General features: G+C 45.2%; 1 protein-coding gene across 3 annotated transcripts in view; it reads left to right on the forward strand.

Annotated features, from left to right (window-relative positions):
• Window positions 1–18,015, forward strand: part of LOC120764895 (Golgi phosphoprotein 3-like) — a 144,700-nt gene that overhangs the window by 102,928 nt on the left and 23,757 nt on the right. Inside the window, exons 4-5 of one of the 3 annotated variants that reach the window (XM_058423903.1) lie at window positions 13,385–13,450; window positions 15,507–15,976. The exons of 1 other annotated variant lie outside the window; for it this stretch is intronic. In XM_058423903.1, the coding sequence (XP_058279886.1) occupies window positions 13,385–13,450; window positions 15,507–15,541 (101 nt within the window). In that variant the 3' untranslated portion in view covers window positions 15,542–15,976. Of the gene's footprint in view, window positions 1–13,384; window positions 13,451–15,506; window positions 15,977–18,015 lie in introns of those variants that run through there. One more of the 3 variants, XM_040089016.2, reaches the window with a different exon arrangement.

An 18,015-nucleotide genomic window follows, 5' to 3' on the forward strand; every position in this document is an offset into this window, starting at 1 on the left:
AAGACAGTTGTCTGCCAAGGAAAGCTAGAGCCTCCCTTGGAATGGAGAATGTAAACCCCCTTCCCTCCAAATTATTATAATTTTGCAATTAGGGGTGTTATAAATAAAATGGACCAAATTAAATAAATCAAAATTTGGAATTTTTATTGTGAGACAGAATAACAGTCTCGGACAGCCACAATTAAAAGGACAGCGTTGAGCCCGGGGTCGCCGCTGGGTGAACAATGGTAACACACTCTGTCAGTTTGTTACCCCCCAAGTTCACTTTTTTGGTTTGCAGCAGTCTCTTTTTATACACTGGATCGCGGAGAAAGGCTCGGGATGTCGACGGTCCTCCCTCCGAGGCATCTTCATTAAACATGCAGGTTTCAGTTCTAAGAGTCTGAATGGATCAGCGGAGGAGGACAATGCTGTTAATGGTTGGGTCCAGGTGTGGTGTGGAGATGTCAATTCCAGCCGGAGACCATCTAGATACGGATCTGATACAATCATCGGGTCCTCCGGGCTATCATCCCCGTTTTCCGTTGCCTTTTGTTTCTTTTCAACGATTCCTGGCAGTGACAGTTTTCTGTCTTCCTTTCTGGTAATTCCAATCAAGCTTTCCTCGTGTCCTTCCCATGCCTTTTCAGGCTAGAGAAATTCTTGTATTTTATTAAGCCACCTTCCCCTGAGTTAACTCACAAAATGCTATTTTAAACAAAACTTAACTTCCAACATGCTAGTTTATACAGAACTTATATACTTTGTATTACATTTTATATTCTATTAACACGAATTAACTTTAGGACATATATTACATTCCTTTTTAATGATTCCCAGCAGAGGCATGTTTGTGTCTCCCTTTCTGGTAATTCTAATCATGTTTTGTCTCGTGTCCCTCCCCTGTCTTTTCAGGCAAGAGAAATTCCTGTACCTTTACTGAGCTGCTTTCTTCTGAGTTAACTCATAGCATATTGGATTAAAACAAAACTTATACTTATAGGGATGGTATTACATTTTATATCTTTTAACACAAATTAACTTTAGGACATATATCACAGGGGCTTTCAGGCAAAGATATGGGAAATAGGAGTAACAGTTCTTTACTAGGAATATTAAAAAATAAAAAGGAAAATACAAATGTAGTAGTACAAAAAACAAGCAAGGAAGCAAACAAAAATCCTGGAAAAAACTCTGACAGAGTCAGGGATATGACCTGGCATCCTGGTGGTCAGGGTGTTGGAAACAGTCCAAATAAGTCCTCCTGGAGTAACAGATGTAGTTCTGTGAAGTTAGAGATGGTCCTGTGGAAAGTCCAGTGGTGGCAAGATGGGTCCGGTCTTCTTCCAGGCATCCAGTGGAAAAACTGGATACCTTGTGTCCTTCAGTCCCAGTTTTTATCTAGCTAAGAACAGCTGGCTCCTCCCCCACTGTGTGGAACATCTCACAGTGGGATGATGTAATGTGTCATGTCAATGGTGGGCCCTAATGGCCCATTAGCAGAAGATGTCCCCCTGGAGGATGGAGGGGTGGTGAAAGAGATAAGAAACACTGCCCCACCTGGATTTAATGGCTGGGCCATTATCAGAAGGCATCCTCCTCCCTCCCCCCTGGAGTTACAAGAGAAGGATAACACATCTCTCAAAAAACAGCCCTCAACAGATGAAATAGAACACACATTTTAAGGTTACATAATCCAAAACATCCAGGCTTTGTTTCACAAAGCCTCTCAGGGTTCCTGGTTCTGTTTATTATTAATGCTGTAGTTCTTGTTGCTTGTTTGCCTTGTTATACTTACTAGTAAAGAATTGTTATTCCTTTCCCCATACCTCTGCCTGAAAAGCCCCTTTAATTTTCTAAATTATAATAACTTGGAGGGTGGGGATTGGAATTCCCCATTCCTAGAGAGGCCCCGCTCCTCCTTAGCAGATACCTGTCTTTCAAACCAAGACACTCCCGAATAAAGCTAATTATCTGGCATCACTAGAGATTATACTGTTAGTTTTTTGTGGAGATAGCATGCAAAAAAGTTTATCACTCTGTCCTCTAGAGTAGTCTCTTGCTAATTTTAGCCTTTAATCAAATATAAGTTACTTGCTTTTGACTTAACTTAGTACAGAAAGGCTCTAGATGGAAGTGTCAGAGGACATCTCTACTCTGTGGAAGAGGTGTCTTCTGCTGACTGAAGTAAATCAGCACTGCACTTTGGAGATATAATGGCCTTTCTCTGTAATTGGCAATGAAGGATAGTGGAAGTTTGGAGTATCACAGAATCATAGAATAGCCTGAGTTCAAAGTGACCTACAAGGATCATTGAGTCCAACTCCTAACCATGCACAGGACAGCCCCAAGGGTCACATGACGTGCCTGAGAATATTGTGCAAGCACTTATTGAACTCTGTCAGACTTAGGGCCATGACCACTTCCTTGAGAAGCCTGTTCCAATGCCAAACTACCCTCTGGGTAAAGAACCTTTTCCTAATATCCAATCTAAACCTCCCCTGACACTGTTCCAGCTGTTTCCTCAGGGCCTATCACTAGTCCTTATATTGTGGTGCTCATGCTCAAAACAGCACACAGGACCTGAGGTGAGGTTGCACCAGTGCAGAGTAGAGTGGGAAAATCACCCCCCTCAAGCAGCTGGCAATGCTTTGCCTCATGCACCCCAGGATATGACTCCAGGGCACACTGTTCACATATTCAACTTGCCATCAACTAGGACCCCCAGGTCCCTTTCCTCTGAGCTGCTCTCCAGCCTGTCGTTCCCCAGTCTGTCCATATATCCAGAGTTGCCCCATTCCAGGCGCAGAATCTGACACTTGACCTTGTTAAACTTCATACAGTTGGTGATTGCCCAGACCTCTAATTTGTCAAGGTCTCTCTGCAGGGCCTCTCTGCTTTTGAAGGAGTCAACAGCTCCTGTCAATTTAGTGTCATCAGCAAACTTACTCAATATAGCTTCAAGTCCTACATTTAAGTTGTTTATGAAGATGTCGAAGACAACTGGGTCTAAAATGGTGCCTTGCGGTGTTGCCTGGAAATAGAACAAAACTTTCCCAAGCAATGTTAAAATGATAATATAAAAGCGAATCTTTACTTGAAAGCCTTCAGGTACACAATATGGTGAAAAAACGTGCCTGGAATTAGATTTGTACAATTTTATAAGATTGGGCAATTAGTATTGTCCAATTAGAAGAGAAGTTGGTTAGGTAATCTCCCCCCTGAGGTTCTGCCCCATTGGATCCCTCCCTCCTGATCCTGATCCTCTAACTCTACTTTTATTATGCATGGTGCAAAACAAAATGTCCTTGCTAAACTACCAAATAAGACTAAACAGAATTTCAGGAATGTATCAATAAGGGTTTGTTTGCAGTGGGAAAGAGAGCTGGAAAAGTACTAGAAGTTACAACCATGCATTAACAGTCTACAAAGCTACAAATACATGAAGAATATATAAAAGCTAAAAATCTTTAGGCATCATTACCCCCTTTAGATGCTTGACAAAAAATCCACATTGTTTAGTCTCTAACACTTAGATTTGATGTTAGACCATAAAGATGACCAGAAATCACAGCATCGAATCATACAGCCAGCTATTATGCAGACACTAACTACAAATATAGCCAATATGAATGTTTTATCCAAGCCCAATTTGGTAACCATGAGGCAAGTGTATGAAAGATCTGTGAGAGTTACCTGATGTAGAATTTGAGTTTGTCTTCAGATTTTAGCCAAATCTTTATTAATCCTTCCTCTCTGATTTGCATAAGAACAACACTAGTATTAATGACTGCACAGACACCCCCTTGTGAGGCTAGTAGGAAATTGACAGCCATTCTGCTTAGCAAATTTTGGGTCTACACCCGAGTCATGGTTACTAACGGTGTGGATAACAGACACAAAAGAACAGTTTAAACCATATCATTATCTGTATTTGTCTGTTTTTCCAGTTATTTCAGGAACAGAAGTCTTTTTAACTCTGGAGGTCCCTTGCCAGCAGCTTTGACTGCATTGAGGGTAGTCAGCAGGACTTGGAATGGTCCTCTCCACTTTGCTTGCAGGGGGTCACTGTCCCACTATTTAACATAGACCCAGTCTCCAGGCTGGAACAGATGAGCAGGTGTGTCCAGCCTCTGGAGCTTCTGCAAAATGGAGCTTAAAGCTATTAAATATTTTTGTTAGTCAATTTTCCCCCTCGTATGGATTTCTCTGGGGATATGCGGAACTTGATATAGCCTGCTATACAATATCTCATAGGGACTTAGGTTGCTCCTCTGCCTTGGTTGTATGTGAAATCTCAGTAAGGCTATAGGCAAAGCCTGAACCCACGTCACAGATGTCTCTTTACCAATTTTGCTAATCTGTGTTTTGAGGGTTCCATTCATATGTTCAACTTTACCACTCATCTGAGGTCTGTAGGGTGCATGCAGATCCCAAGCAATTCCCAGAATTTGACTAACCTCCCCCACTACTGTTGCAACAAAGTGCAGCCCTCTATCTGATGACAACACCAAAGGAACCCCAAACCTTGGAATTATATGACTGAGCAAGACTTTTACCACTTTTACTGTGTTAGTATGACGGGTAAGCTTCAGGTCATCCACTGAAGGTGTCAACCAATATCAGTACATACCTGTATCCTTCATTATGTGGTAACTCAGCAAAATTCACCTGCCAATAGTCTCCGAGAAGGTCTCTGGCCTTTGTCACCCCTAGCACTACTCTTTTGCTTGTATCAGGATTATTTTGAGAGCAGATTTCACATTTGCTCACTATAGACTGCACAATTTCGGCCATTCCTTTTCCTATTACTACCTCTTTCAGATGCTTCAAAAGATTTTCTGTTCCCCAATGGGTACCTTCATGTTCATGCTGAGCTATCTCCTGAAGGAGCAGGGGTGGGACTAAAACCTGTCCCACTGGTGTAACAGCCCATTTACTTTCTTTAATTTCAGCCTTAATGGACCCAATTAACTGGTGGTCTTTCTGATCATACTTTGGGGTAAACCCTGACAGATTGTTTTCTTTTTGTGGTACTATCTGCAGCCCCTTTTGCTGTTCCGTTGGCAAAACAATTCCCTAATTCAGGAATTGTGTTTCCTTTTGATGAGCCTTGCAATGCATAATAGCCACCTCTATAGGCTTCCAACTACTCTGCAGGAGTGCAAGGATCCGTTCAGCATGTTTGTTCCCAATACCTTGAGCAGTCAGCAGCTCTCTCTCCTTCCAGATGGCTCCATGGGCATGCACAACATTAATAAATGCATATTTAAAATCAGTCCATTCATTTACCTTCTTTCCTTCTCTCAGTTCTAGAGCTCTCGTCAGTGCAATCAATTCAGCTTTCTGTGATGATACATCTAGTGGCAAGCCCTTTGCCCGATTACTTTATCCATAGTTGTCACTGCATAACCTCTCATTTTTTTACCATCTCTCATGAAGCTGCTTCCATCTGTATACAGTTCCCAATCTGGATTTTCTAGAGGCACATCCTTCAGGTCTGATCTGCTGGAATAGGCCTCTTCTATGGTCTGTAAACAGTCATACTCAGGCACACTATCAGTCAACATGGAGGACAGAAACGTGTTGATGACAGAGGTTTTTTTTAGGGTATCATCGTCTTGCTCCAACAACCCAGCTTGGCACTGAAGCATCCTGCTAGGGGACAACCAATGCCCCCCCCTTTTATTCAAGTACAGTTAGTACTGCATGGGGCATGTACATGACAGTGTGTTGCCCAAGGATGAACTTCCAAGCTTCTTGGATCAATATAACAGTAGCTGCCACAGCTGTCAAACACCCAGGCCACCCTTGGCTAACACTGTCTAGCTGTTTTGAAAAGCAGGCCACAGCTCTTCGCTGTGCTAGTACCCAAGGAACTGTGCTAGTACCCCCAAAGGAACATTCAGCTGCTCATAAGTGAATAATTCAAAAACCTTAGTTGTCTGGCAGCCCTAATGCTGGAGCTGACATTAAAGAATGTTTCTGTGGTAATGCATTAATTTGGTTTATACTGTGTTTTATTGGATTTGTAATCTGTATCATGTGATTTTCCCTTACTTATCTGTAACCTGATTCTCTTCCACTCCCACTCCTCCCTGATTGGATGGTGTCTTGTCCCTGTCTCTGGGCCCTGCCCCCTGGGGAAAAAGCCCTCAGACGGGCAGGGCCAAGGTCTCTTGGGCACTGGCAAGCTATTGGGAAGATCTCTAGCCAAGCAGGGCAGGACTGGAGAATAAAGCAGTATTTTCCCCCCGGACAAAGAGCAGACTCTTTCTTTTTGCCATCGGCGGTCGTCTAGTCTCATGGAGAAATACCACAACTGGTGCCTTACGTGTGGCTCGAAGCCACAAAAGGTTCCCAAAAAGCTGGAAGAACCACTTGGGGAGCACGTGGCCGAGGAATCCCACGCAGAGACAGACCCGTCAGGCTTGGCGTTCGCTGTGGAGTCTCCGAAACACAGGATTCTACAGGCCTGGGCTGCAGTTTTCTCCTTTGGACTCAAAAAACCATCGGAGTGCTGCAAAGAAGCCCCCCGAATGGCAGGCTGCTCCCAGAGAAAGTGACCATGTGTTCATGGAAAACGAACCCTGGGAACCGAGACTGGAAGCCCTTTTTGCACCAAAAAGGGTCAGTCTCAGGCAAAAGGAGTGATTGGGAAAGAAGGGAAAGGAATGCTGGATTTTCGGTGAGTATCACTTTGGTTTTTTAAGGGAAAATCTTTTTAAGGGGCAATAAGCCTCAGAGAAAAGAGTTTCTCCCTTTGCAGAAGGTTTTTGCTTTCAGAGTAAAAAACCTACAAAGTGCTTTCTGCTACCTCCACTGAGGCGTAGCGACCTGGTTCAGGAACGACACGGCAGCCACACCCAGGCTGCTCGGACCACCAGCTCACAGACACCAGTGTGGTGGACGGCTAATGGCGTTTATCAACTGGTTACATGGAGTTATAAAACCTCTGTTTGCTACATCACTTCCGTCTGCTTACATTACGAGTTAGGTATTGCTTACCTTATCAAGGACACTAACCAACTAAGAATTGAGGGAGGGGTTCTGTCTGCCCGTACAACGCGATATCTTCCGACCGCCTGTCCCTAATCTCCCACATTTCCCCCCCCTCCCATGACTAAGTAAAAAAGTATAAAAGTATAAATGTTATAAAAGTATAAATGTCATAAAAATGCAAAAGCTGTTAAAGTTAGTATAATAGGATACAAAAGTGGTATAAAATGTTAGTAACAAGCGCACTTCACGGTAATTGCATGCGTTCGACAAATAGGATGTCGACTTTCTCTAAATGTCTTCTAACAAACGACACTAACTTGTTCAAAATGCAAGGCCCAAAAATCAATGTCAGGAGTATCATGGTGAGAGGGCCTATTAATGTGGGAACAAGGGTGGCTAGCCATGGGGACTGATTGAACCATGACTCTAACCATCCTCGTTGGGCCTCTCTCTCTCTCTTTCTCTGGGCCAGTCTTCCTCTCAGTTTGGCCATGGAGTCTCGCACGACTCCGGTATAGTCTGTATAAAAACAGCATTCTTCTCTTAAGGTGGCACACAGGCCTCCTTGCTGCATGAGCAAGAGGTCCAGTCCTCGCCTGTTCTGCAGGACGACTTCCGAAAGCGAGGAGATAGATCTTTCCAGAGAGGAGATGGATTTTTCAATTCTCAGTAAGTCTTCGTCAATTGTCATTTGCAGCTGAGAAAGTCTTTGATGTTGGGTCACGAGAGCTGAAACACCTGTGGCTGTGCCAGTGGCTCCTAGGCCAAGGAGCATTGCAATGGTTATACCTGTTATTACTTCTCTTTTGCGGAGCAGGATGGTTTCTTCTAAAAAGCGATACATTTCTTCTTCTTGGTGATACAGGACTCTAGGAACAATCAGAACTTGGACACAAAAGTCAGCAAGGTTATTGAGTTTGCTAAGGTACACACAGGGAGTTATTCCGATTTGTTGACAGACCCACATTCCTGATAGGAACAGAACTGCCCACTTATCAGTCTTTTGACTAGGTTGGATGAACTCAGTACAGATATTTCCCATCTGCTTTGCTACGGTTACACTGCCAAAGCATTTGCCTCGGCCTGTGACTTGACTCAGGGTAATTTCTCTCCGGGGTGTGTCCCACTTACAGTTGTGTGGATTGTTTGCTGCAGAATATTCGAAAGGAGCATCAAGGGCGACACCCTCATAAAAAGGAGGTTCTGCATTATAACATAACCAGCATGATTTTGTAAAGTTCGGATTGGATTGGTTCAATGACAAAAAGGTAGCATTTAACACACTAAGAAACAGATTGTAAGGATCTGACTTAGGTTTTTGGTAGATAGCTAAAGGACTGAATGAGGAGGAGGTGCCAGATGTGGCTTCCCTCTTGTGTCTGCGTGCTGCGAGATTCTGATAGGGTTTGAATGACTGGGGCACTGAAGGTGGGAGTCTGATAATTTGCACGTTTGCCCAATTTAAATGCCTGGCTGCGTTTAAAGCATGCCATTTTTATCTTCTTCCAGTCTGTGAGGGGAGTTTGTTCTTTTTCTGACTTCCCCTCAACCCAAGTAGAAACATTGTTGTTACTGATTTTATATACTGTTACTTCTTCTTTGTCAGAGCCGGAGTCAGAGCCGGCAGCAGAGGACTGGCTGTCCCAGTCCCAGCTGAAGTCCAAATCAGAGCCGGAAGTTGACTGGCTGGCTGCTTCCGGGCTCTGGAGCCTTTTGGTCGGGCTCCGACCCTGCCCCTTTCCCTCGGGGCTGGGCCGCCCTTTCCCTCTTGGCCCCCGCCCCTTTCCCTCAGGGCTGGGCCACTCCTTCCCCCTGGGCCTCCGCCCCTTTCTCTCGGGGCTGAGCCGCCCCCTGCACCTGCGCTCCCCCCGCCTCCTGCTGTGGGAGCTTCTTGCCTTAGAAAAACGTGCTTTTTGGCAAAGATTAGCTTCAGCTCTCTCTTTGCACTCTCCTCCCTTTTTCTGCTCGCGCGCCCCCGCGTTAGCAAACGAGCTCTCTTTGTTTTCAGCGCTATCAGTGAGTGACCTTGAGCTTGGAGGCTTTGAAGCGAGCTCTTGATTTTCTGAGCCTGAGCCTATGCATTCGGCTGAACTGACTTCATCAACACTCTGAGCATTATCACTAACATTCAGACTACATTCTTTTACACTCTGAAAATTCTCAACAACAGTTCCCTCTGAGAAAGTTTGCGTCGCTGCTGCGATACCTAATTGGGGGGAAACCTTTAAACAATTTCGGGCAGCTCTCCAGGCTTCTTGCTCATGCAGAGCCTTCTGTAAAGATTTTACGACCTTTCCCCATGCTTTAATATTTTTCCCCAAGCCGGAAGACATTGTGTCTTCGGCAAGAGCCTTAGTACATTGATCCCAAACATCTGGGTGGAGGATATCCACCGGTCTATCAATAATACTAAGTTGCAAAAGCCTCGTCACTGCGAGGGTAAAATCTTTTGCTTTACAATCAATTCCTCACTGCTTATGAATCTGAGAAACGACCTTCACGAGAGCTTCCATCCTCTGCGTGGGTCCGGAGGCGTCCCTCCCGCCGAGCTGGCCCCGCCGCTCGGCCGTCGTTCACCCGTCCAGGTGACTCCCATTCTCCCGGGCAACTCCCGGGGTTTCAGCACCACTTGTTACCTCTGCTGAGGCGTAGCGACCTGGTTCAGGAACGACACGGCAGCCACACCCAGGCTGCTCGGACCACCAGCTCACAGACACCAGTGTGGTGGACGGCTAATGGCGTTTATTAACTGGTTACATGGAGTTATAAAACCTCTGTTTGCTACATCACTTCCGTCTGCTTACGTTACAAGTTAGGTGTTGCTTACCTTATCAAGGACACTAACCAACTAAGAATTGAGGGAGGGGTTCTGTCTGCCCGTACAACGCGATATCTTCCGACCGCCTGTCCCCAATCTCCCACAGCTTTCTTTCGGCAGCCTGAGGGTGGGTGGAAAAGGAAACTGCTTCCCCTTTTCGGCTTTTTTTTCTCTCTCCAGCAAGGATTTTTTTTTTCTTTTGGTTTCTCAGTCACAGTTAAAAAAGGGACATAGAAACTTAAAATCTGAACCAAAAATGGGTTCTAAGCTATCTGTGTCTCAACAAAGAGCCTATTATCAGATTTTAAGTGTCTCAGATGATGGAAAAACCCATTTTTCCAAGAAGCAATTAAAAAGTTTCCTTCGGTGGTTATTTGCTCAATTTCCAGATGTCTCATCTGAGCAAATAAGCTCCCCAGAATTTTGGGAAACTGTTGTAAAAAAATTTTCTCAATCAAGCTCCCCTAATGATAAGGAAAAAGCAAATTTTACTCTTTGGAGCTTGCAGATTTTATTTGCAATGCAAAAACAAAATGAAAAGAAAAAAAACACTTCCTTGTGGACTTTCCCCAGTCTCCTCAGTTTCTCCCTATCCTGACCCCAAAATCCCTTCCCCAAAATCGGATATTCCTCGAGAAACCCTTAAACTTTCCCCAAAACTCCCTTCTTCCCCAGTTTGTAAACCTCAGGTTCGATTTGCTTTTGCAGGCAGTCCGAGTACACAGAACCCCCATCTTAGTGAATCCCAAGCTAGTCTTAGTTTGGAAGGGGGGGGTCACAAGATGGAGGGGACTCCTTTGTTCCCCAAAATGGCTGAAACCATGTGCTCTCGACTCATGAGGAGCCTCTCTCTTTGTTTGTCCCTCCTTCCCACAATCCCTTTCACAATCCCTTCCTCTCCCCAGACCCCCTCCTTCCATTCGGTGCTGCCCCTGGCACTGCCCTCTCCTCTGACTCTGCCCCCTACCCTCAAACCTCCGCCCTCCGACCCTGCCCCGTGTGACTCAAGCCGCCAGCCCCTCCCTCCCTCCCTGCCCCTGGTTCCCACGGTTTTCCCGCCCACAGTCCCAGCTCCCATGCCCCGGGCAGGGGGGGGGAGCCGGGAACCCGGAAGCAGGAAATTATCCTGGCTTCTCTGCCACCCCTGTCACATACCGACGGTCAAAAAGGGGGGGTGCTGTCCACAGTAATTGGGACCCCTTCCCCCAACAAGCGATTCAGGATTTGTGCAAAGCTCAGGCCAAATTTGGACGCGAAAGTGAATACTTTCGCAGCCTTTTAAAAGCAAATTTAGCAGGGAATCCTATTGTTCCCTTTGACCTCCGGCAGCTTTTTTCTGCCATCCTTTCATCCACACTGTTTAGGCTTTGGGACTCCACATGGAAAAAAAGATTAAGAGATTTACTCCTGGAGCTTTGGCAAAATCCTGAAATGGCTGTTGATAATAATAATTTGCCAGTTCGGTTAGAACATCTATGTGGTGATGATGAATGGGTCGCAGCACTCAAGAAAGCTCAAGAAAGTCCTTTAGCTGTTTTAGAATGCATTAAACAGACTGCTTCCAAAGCATTCTTTTCAATCCAGCCCGATGGGTCTTTCCAACCTTACAGTAAAATAAAGCAGCTTCCATCAGAACCTTTTGTAACATTTGTGGAGCGATTAACCCGAGCTATCGAGTTACAGGTTAAGAATGAAGGAGCCCGAGAACAGGTCCTGGAGGAGATGGCACTGACCAATGCAAACGAACATTGCAAGGCAGCTATCCTCAGCCTGCCCATGGAACTGGCTCCAACCGTAGATGACATGCTGCATGTATGCACCCAGAAGGTCCCTTTCACAACAGCACACCTTAATCACAGTTCCAGAGATGCATTCAGACCACCGCAAAGAGCTGCCGCAACAGGCGCCATGCCCCCTGTGCCTGTGCCACAGCCACCACCCAAGAGAAGAACAATGTGTCTCCTGTGTGATCAGGCTGGACATTGGGCATCTCAATGCCCTTTAAAGAATCAATTTCTGGACTTTTGGGACAATGGGGTTGGGAGGTCCCAAGAGTTCAAAGGGAATTTTTCAAAAAACTAAAATGTCAGCGCTTACTTGCCCAGCGTGCCGACATAAATAGGGTAAATCCGAGGAGGGGGGAGAAAAAGCTAAAAAATGCAAATGTTAAATTAAATAACCCTGTTATAACCAGTTCTACCTTTCAGCAGAAGTCACCAGATATGACCCTTTCAGATCATGATGTGAGCAGACCCTGTCTAACCACACAGTCTCCAAAAGCCTTTTAGGTTGCAACTGACAATCCTTGCACCTAAGTGACACAGACTAACATTTAGGTTCATTGGGTCTACAAGTGCTAGGCTCCTGGCAACATGTTGGCAGTAAGTATGTCATCCTTAGGGACACCGAGTACACACCGAGAGAGATTGAGATCCTTCTGGGTCTCGTCTCATCGAACCCTAAACAACTAGTTCTCTGGCTGCGCTGTGTCTGCCCACCTTTGTTTCTGCCTAAGGGGCAGATAATAGCTCAGGCAATTCCAGCACCTGACCCATTCCCTGAAAAAAACAGCACAAGGAACAAACACCTTGAGGTTTGCCCCACACAAGTTATTGGGAGGGACAAACTCATAATAGGGTGTGAGGTCCGTCACAGTGGGGAAGTAATAAACCTCAAAGGAGTTTTGGACACAGGCGCAGATATAATGATTGTACCAGAAAGGATGTGGCCCTCACATTGGGAACTGCAAAATGTGGCCGGGCACGTAGAAGGTATAGGGGGAATGAAATGGGCAAAACAATCAAACAGTGTTGTGCAAATTAAGGGGCCAAACGGACAATTGGCTACACTGCTTCCTTTTGTTTTAGATTATTCAGAGCCCTTGTGGGGGAGAGACCTGATGGCCCAGTGGGGGGGTCACGACTGGCATTCCAGATGCCCCACCGGTTTTTCAGGCTGTGGCCACTGAAGAGCACCCTACCCAGAAACTCAATTGGAAAACTGATTCACCAGTCTGGGTAGAGCAGTGGCCGCTCAGTAAAGAAAAATTGAAGGCGCTTCAGGAGCTAGTGGATGAACAGCTAGCTAAAGGCCACATTGTGGAAACCACATCTCCATGGAATTCCCCAGTCTTTGTTATAAAAAAGGCAAACAAAGGCAAGTGGCAGCTCCCCCACGATCTCCGTCAAATTAATAATGTCATTGAGGACATGGGTTCTCTCCAACCAGGGATGCCATCCCCAGCGATGCTCCCCCAAAATTGGAATTTGGCAATTATTGATATCAAACATTGTTTTTTCCAGATCCCTCTGCACCCTGACGATGCCCCAGGTTTCACCTTCTCGGTCCCTACCCTCAACCGAGAAGCCCTGAGGAAGAGATACCACTGGAAATTTCTTCCCCAGGGGATGAAAAACTTGCCATCTATTTGTCAGTGGTACCTCTCTTCCCTGCTGTCCCCAGTGCACGCAGCTGTAGGAGAAGCCATCATCCTGCACTACATGGATGATGTGCTCGTGTGTGCCCCCAATGATGACTTACTGTCCCACGCGCTTGACCTGACAATAGATTCTTTGGTTGCTGCAGGGTTCGAGCTTCAGGAGGAAAAGATTCAAAGGATGCCGCCTTGGAAGTACCTGGGTCTGGAGATTGGTAAGCGGACCATTGTGCCACAAAAATTGGTTGTCAAAAATAACATCAAGACCTTAGCAGATGTCCAGCAGTTGTGTGGGTCCTTAAATTGGGTAAGACCTTGGCTAGGTCTGACCACTGAGGACCTAGACCCCCTCTTTAATCTTTTAAAAGGGGGAGAGGAGCTAAGTTCTCTGAGGACCCTCACCCAAGAGGCAAGAGCAGCCCTAGAAAAGGTACCGGACTGTATGGCCACCAGACAGGCCAACAGGTGCAAATCAGACTTGCCATTCAAATTCATCATTTTAGGCAAATTGCCACACTTACACAGGATGATTTTTTCAGTGGGAAAGAGTGGAAAAATCAAAAAAGGACAAAGACCATAAGGATCCCCTCTTAATCATAGAGTGGGTTTTCCACAGTCACCACTGGTCCAAAAGAATGACCAGGCCACAGGAACTGGTAGCAGAATTGATCCGGAAAGCCAGGACCCGGATCAGGGAGTTGGCAGGATGTGATTTTGAGTGTATTCACATCCCAATTGAGATAAACTCGGGCCAAATCACAAAAGCAGTGCTGGAGCACCTGATTCATGAAAATGAAGCTTTGCAGTTTGCTCTGGATAGCTACACAGGTCAAATTTCAATTCATCGGCCTGCTCACAAATTATTTAGAGAACAAATTCAGTTCAAATTGTCATTAAAAAGTGTTCAGAGCAGGAGGCCTTTAAAGGCTTTAACCGTTTTTACAGATGCATCTGGAACATCTCATAAGTCAGTAATAACATGGAAAGATCCTCAAAATCAGCAGTGGGAGAAAGATATTGTCAAGGTGGAAGGATCGCCTCAGGTAGCTGAGTTGGCTGCAGTTGTTAGAGCTTTAGAAAAGTTTCCTGAACCATTCAATTTGATCACAGATTCGGCCTATGTAGCAGGTGTAGTATCCAGAGCTGGAGAAGCTGTACTGAGTGAGGTCTCCAATGCTGCACTTTTCAACTTGCTCTCAAAACTAGTAAATCTGATCTCCCACCGAGAGCAACAATTTTATGTGATGCACATCAGATCACACACCGATTTACCAGGATTCATAGCTGAGGGCAACAGGAGGGCTGATGCTCTTGCTGCACCTGTGGAGATAGCCTCACTCCCAAACATTTTCGTACAAGCAAAAATCAGCCACCAGCTTTTTCACCAGAATGCACCAGGCCTAGTCTGCCAGTTCCACAGGCTCGGGCAATTGTGGCAATGTGTCCCTCGTGCCAGCAACACGCACTCCCAGCCCTAAGTGCAGGAGCAAACCCCAGGGGATTGAACAGCTGTGAGGTATGGCAGACAGTCGTGACCCACATCATGCCCTTTGGTAGGCAAAAGTATGTCCATGTATCTGTAGACACCTTTTCTGGAGCTCTCTATGCCTCTGCCCACACAGGGGAGAAGTCTCGTGATGCCATGAAACACCTAATACAGGCTTTCTCCTTCCTGGGCATCCCCAAATCAATAAAAACCGATAATGGACCCACGTACACATCCAAGGAGTTCAGAAGCTTCCTGCAGCAATGGGGAGTAGAGCACAAAACAGGCATCCCCTACTCCCCGACAGGTCAGGCCATCGTGGAAATGACCCACCAAAATCTCAAAAGGGTCCTCAGCCAGCAACATCAGTCTCTAAAACTAGAAACACCCCAAATCCAGTTGTCCAAGGCCTTGTTCACTCTGAACTTTTTAAATTGAACGTTTGAAAATCTTAACCTACCAATTGTGCACCATTTCAGAGAGAACTGCCAACTGCAACTGAAAGCAACCAGGGAAACAGAGGGTCCTCATGATCTGATCACCTGGGGTTGTGGGTATGCCTGTGTGTCCACTCCCTCAGGTCCCAAGTGGGTGCCAGCCAAGTGGGTGAAACCTTTCATCCCTAAAACTGCAAAGCCACCTGCAGAGGTCCCACAAGTGGCCAGTGCTGCCTGAAGGAGGAGAAAGCGCCGAACCTTCTCCTTCTAATTATCATTATTCCTTAACAGTGTTTTTCTAGACAGTTTGTTTGTACTAAAGGTCATTTTTCTTTTGCAACTTTAAAGGTACTCAAGGTCCAAACTCTGAGCATCTCCCATGAACCGAGCTTTCCTTCTTCTTAATTTAATAAGAAAAGGGGAAATGTGGTAATGCATTAATTGGGTTTTTATTGTATTTTATCGGATTTGTAATCTGTATCATGTGATTTTCCCTTACTTATCTGTAACCTGGTTCTCTTCCACTCCCACTTCTCCCTGATTGGATGGTGTCTTGTCCCTGTCTCTGGGCCCTGCCCCCTGGGGAAAAAGCCCCCGGACAGGCGGAGCCGAGGTTTCTTGGGCACCGGCAAGCTATTGGGAAGATCTCTAGCCAAGCAGGGCAGGACTGGAGAATAAAGCAGTATTTTCCCCCTGGACAAAGAGCAGGCTCTTTCTTTTTGCCATCGGCGGTCGTCTAGTCTCGTGGAGAAATACCACGTTTCAACTGTTTAAATGCAGCTCTTTTACTCTCTCTCCATATCACAATTCCCTTATCAGCTGCTTTTAGTACTCCATACAGAGGCTTTGCCAGTAGTCCATAATTTAGTATCCATAAGTGACACCAACCTACTATTCCCAGGAAGACCTGCGTTTGTCTCACGGTGTGGGGTTTGGGGAGATCAAAGATGGCTTCTTTCTGTTCTCTGCTGAGTTGTCTATGTCCACAGAAGATCTCAAGTTCCAAATAAATCACTGCTTCCTTGGCAATCTGTGCTTTCTTTTTTAAGACTATACCCACTTAGTCCCAAAAAGTTTAACAAACTACAGTGACTTGGATGTAGTCATCTTGATCTTTGGCTGCAATTAATATATTCCACGTATTGTAAAATAACCCCCCCTGGTTCTTGTCTTCTCCCGTCCTCCAATTCTTCTGCCAACTGGTTTACAAACATAGTTGGGCTATTCTTGAAACCCTGGGGTTGGATGTCTGGGTGAGTTGGCTTCTTCTCCTCCCTGTTTCAGGATTTTCCCACTCAAAAGCAAAAAGTTCTTGACTATTCTTATTTACAGGAATGCAGAAGAAGACATCTTTGAGATCTAACTCAGTAAACCACCCTAAATTGTCTGTCAGTGGGGTTAAAAGGGTATAGGTATTCGCCACTACTGGGTGAATATCCTCTGTTATTTTGTTAATTGCTCTTAAATCCTGCACCAGTCAGTAGCTTTTACCATCAGCCTTTTTTACTGGCAGCATGGGCATGTTGTATTTGGATTCACATTCTATCAATAACCCAAATTTAAGGAACTTCTCAATTATAGGGGTTAACCCTCTATGACTTTCTAACTTCAAAGGGTACTGTTTTTATCTTACCGGTGTGGCTCCTGGTTTAAGTGCAGTGCTTACAGGTTCTGTCCATTTGGACTGCCAGGAAAATCACTGGCCCACACTGTTGGAAGGACAGCATTTTCCACTTCTGTGGGGATTTCACTGCAGTCCTCCTGTATGAAAAGGGCAGCTGCTTTTACAAATTTAGTCTCAGGAATTATAACTTGTATTCCCTTTCCTTTGCAAAACTTAATTTCTGCTTCTAACTTCTCCAATAGATCCCTACCCATCAAAGGCTTAGGAGACTTTGGCATACAGACAAATTGATGATGAATCTCCCAGTGTTTTCCCAGTTTGAATTACAAAGGCTTGAAGAAAGGCCTTTTCTTTCACTTACCCCTGTGGCACCAATCACTTTTACAGTGTCTTGACTTTGTTTCCCTTCTAAGGTATTTAACACAGAATATGTTGCCCCTGTATCCAGCAAAAGCTCAATTTTGTCTTTCCCCAGCTTAGCTATAACCAAAGGCCCTGCTGGGGAAGAGACCTTTAGTGCCCCTCATTCCCCATTCACAGCTAACTCAGGAGCTGGGTTTGGAAATTTCTTCCTCACCAACATTGGACACTCCTTTTCCCAGTGTCCTTTCTTCTTGCAAAAAGCACATTGTCTCTTATCCAGAGGAGTACCCTTTCTAGGTTCCTTAGATGTCTTTTTCTGATCGATCCCCTTACAATGCTGGCCTTTGCATCTACTACACTCATAGCAATTTTCCCTGTTTGTTGAATCTCCAGGTTTTGAACCCTTATTTCAAGATACCTTCCAAGCAATATTCAACAATTTACTTAGATCTTCCCTCTGCTCTGCCTTTTGCAGTTTTGTTCTTATATCATCTGTAGATTGACCTATAAACAGATAGACCAGGTGTGTCATCACTTCAGCTGATTCAAGGTCCAGAGTCATGTATTTTCGTGCAGCCTCTTTTAGCCTTTTCAAAAAGTCTGTTTGGGATTCATTTTCATTTTGCTTTATGTTGTATAATCTTGACCAATTAATTGCTTTAGGAATTTAATATCTCATCATATAGACCACCTAAGTCTGATATCGTTTCAACCTTTCCATTTGCTCTGTTACACTGAAGTCCCACTTGGGATCCTCTGAGGGGACGTCTTCGTTTGAAAGACAGGTATCTGTTAGGGAGGGGCGGGGCCTCTCTAGGAATGGGGAATTCCAATCCCTTTTCTCCAAGTTATTATAATTTAGAAGATTAA

This window comes from Hirundo rustica, chromosome W (assembly GCF_015227805.2).
Source record: "Hirundo rustica isolate bHirRus1 chromosome W, bHirRus1.pri.v3, whole genome shotgun sequence".
In the NCBI taxonomy this organism is placed as follows: Eukaryota; Metazoa; Chordata; class Aves; order Passeriformes; family Hirundinidae; genus Hirundo; species Hirundo rustica.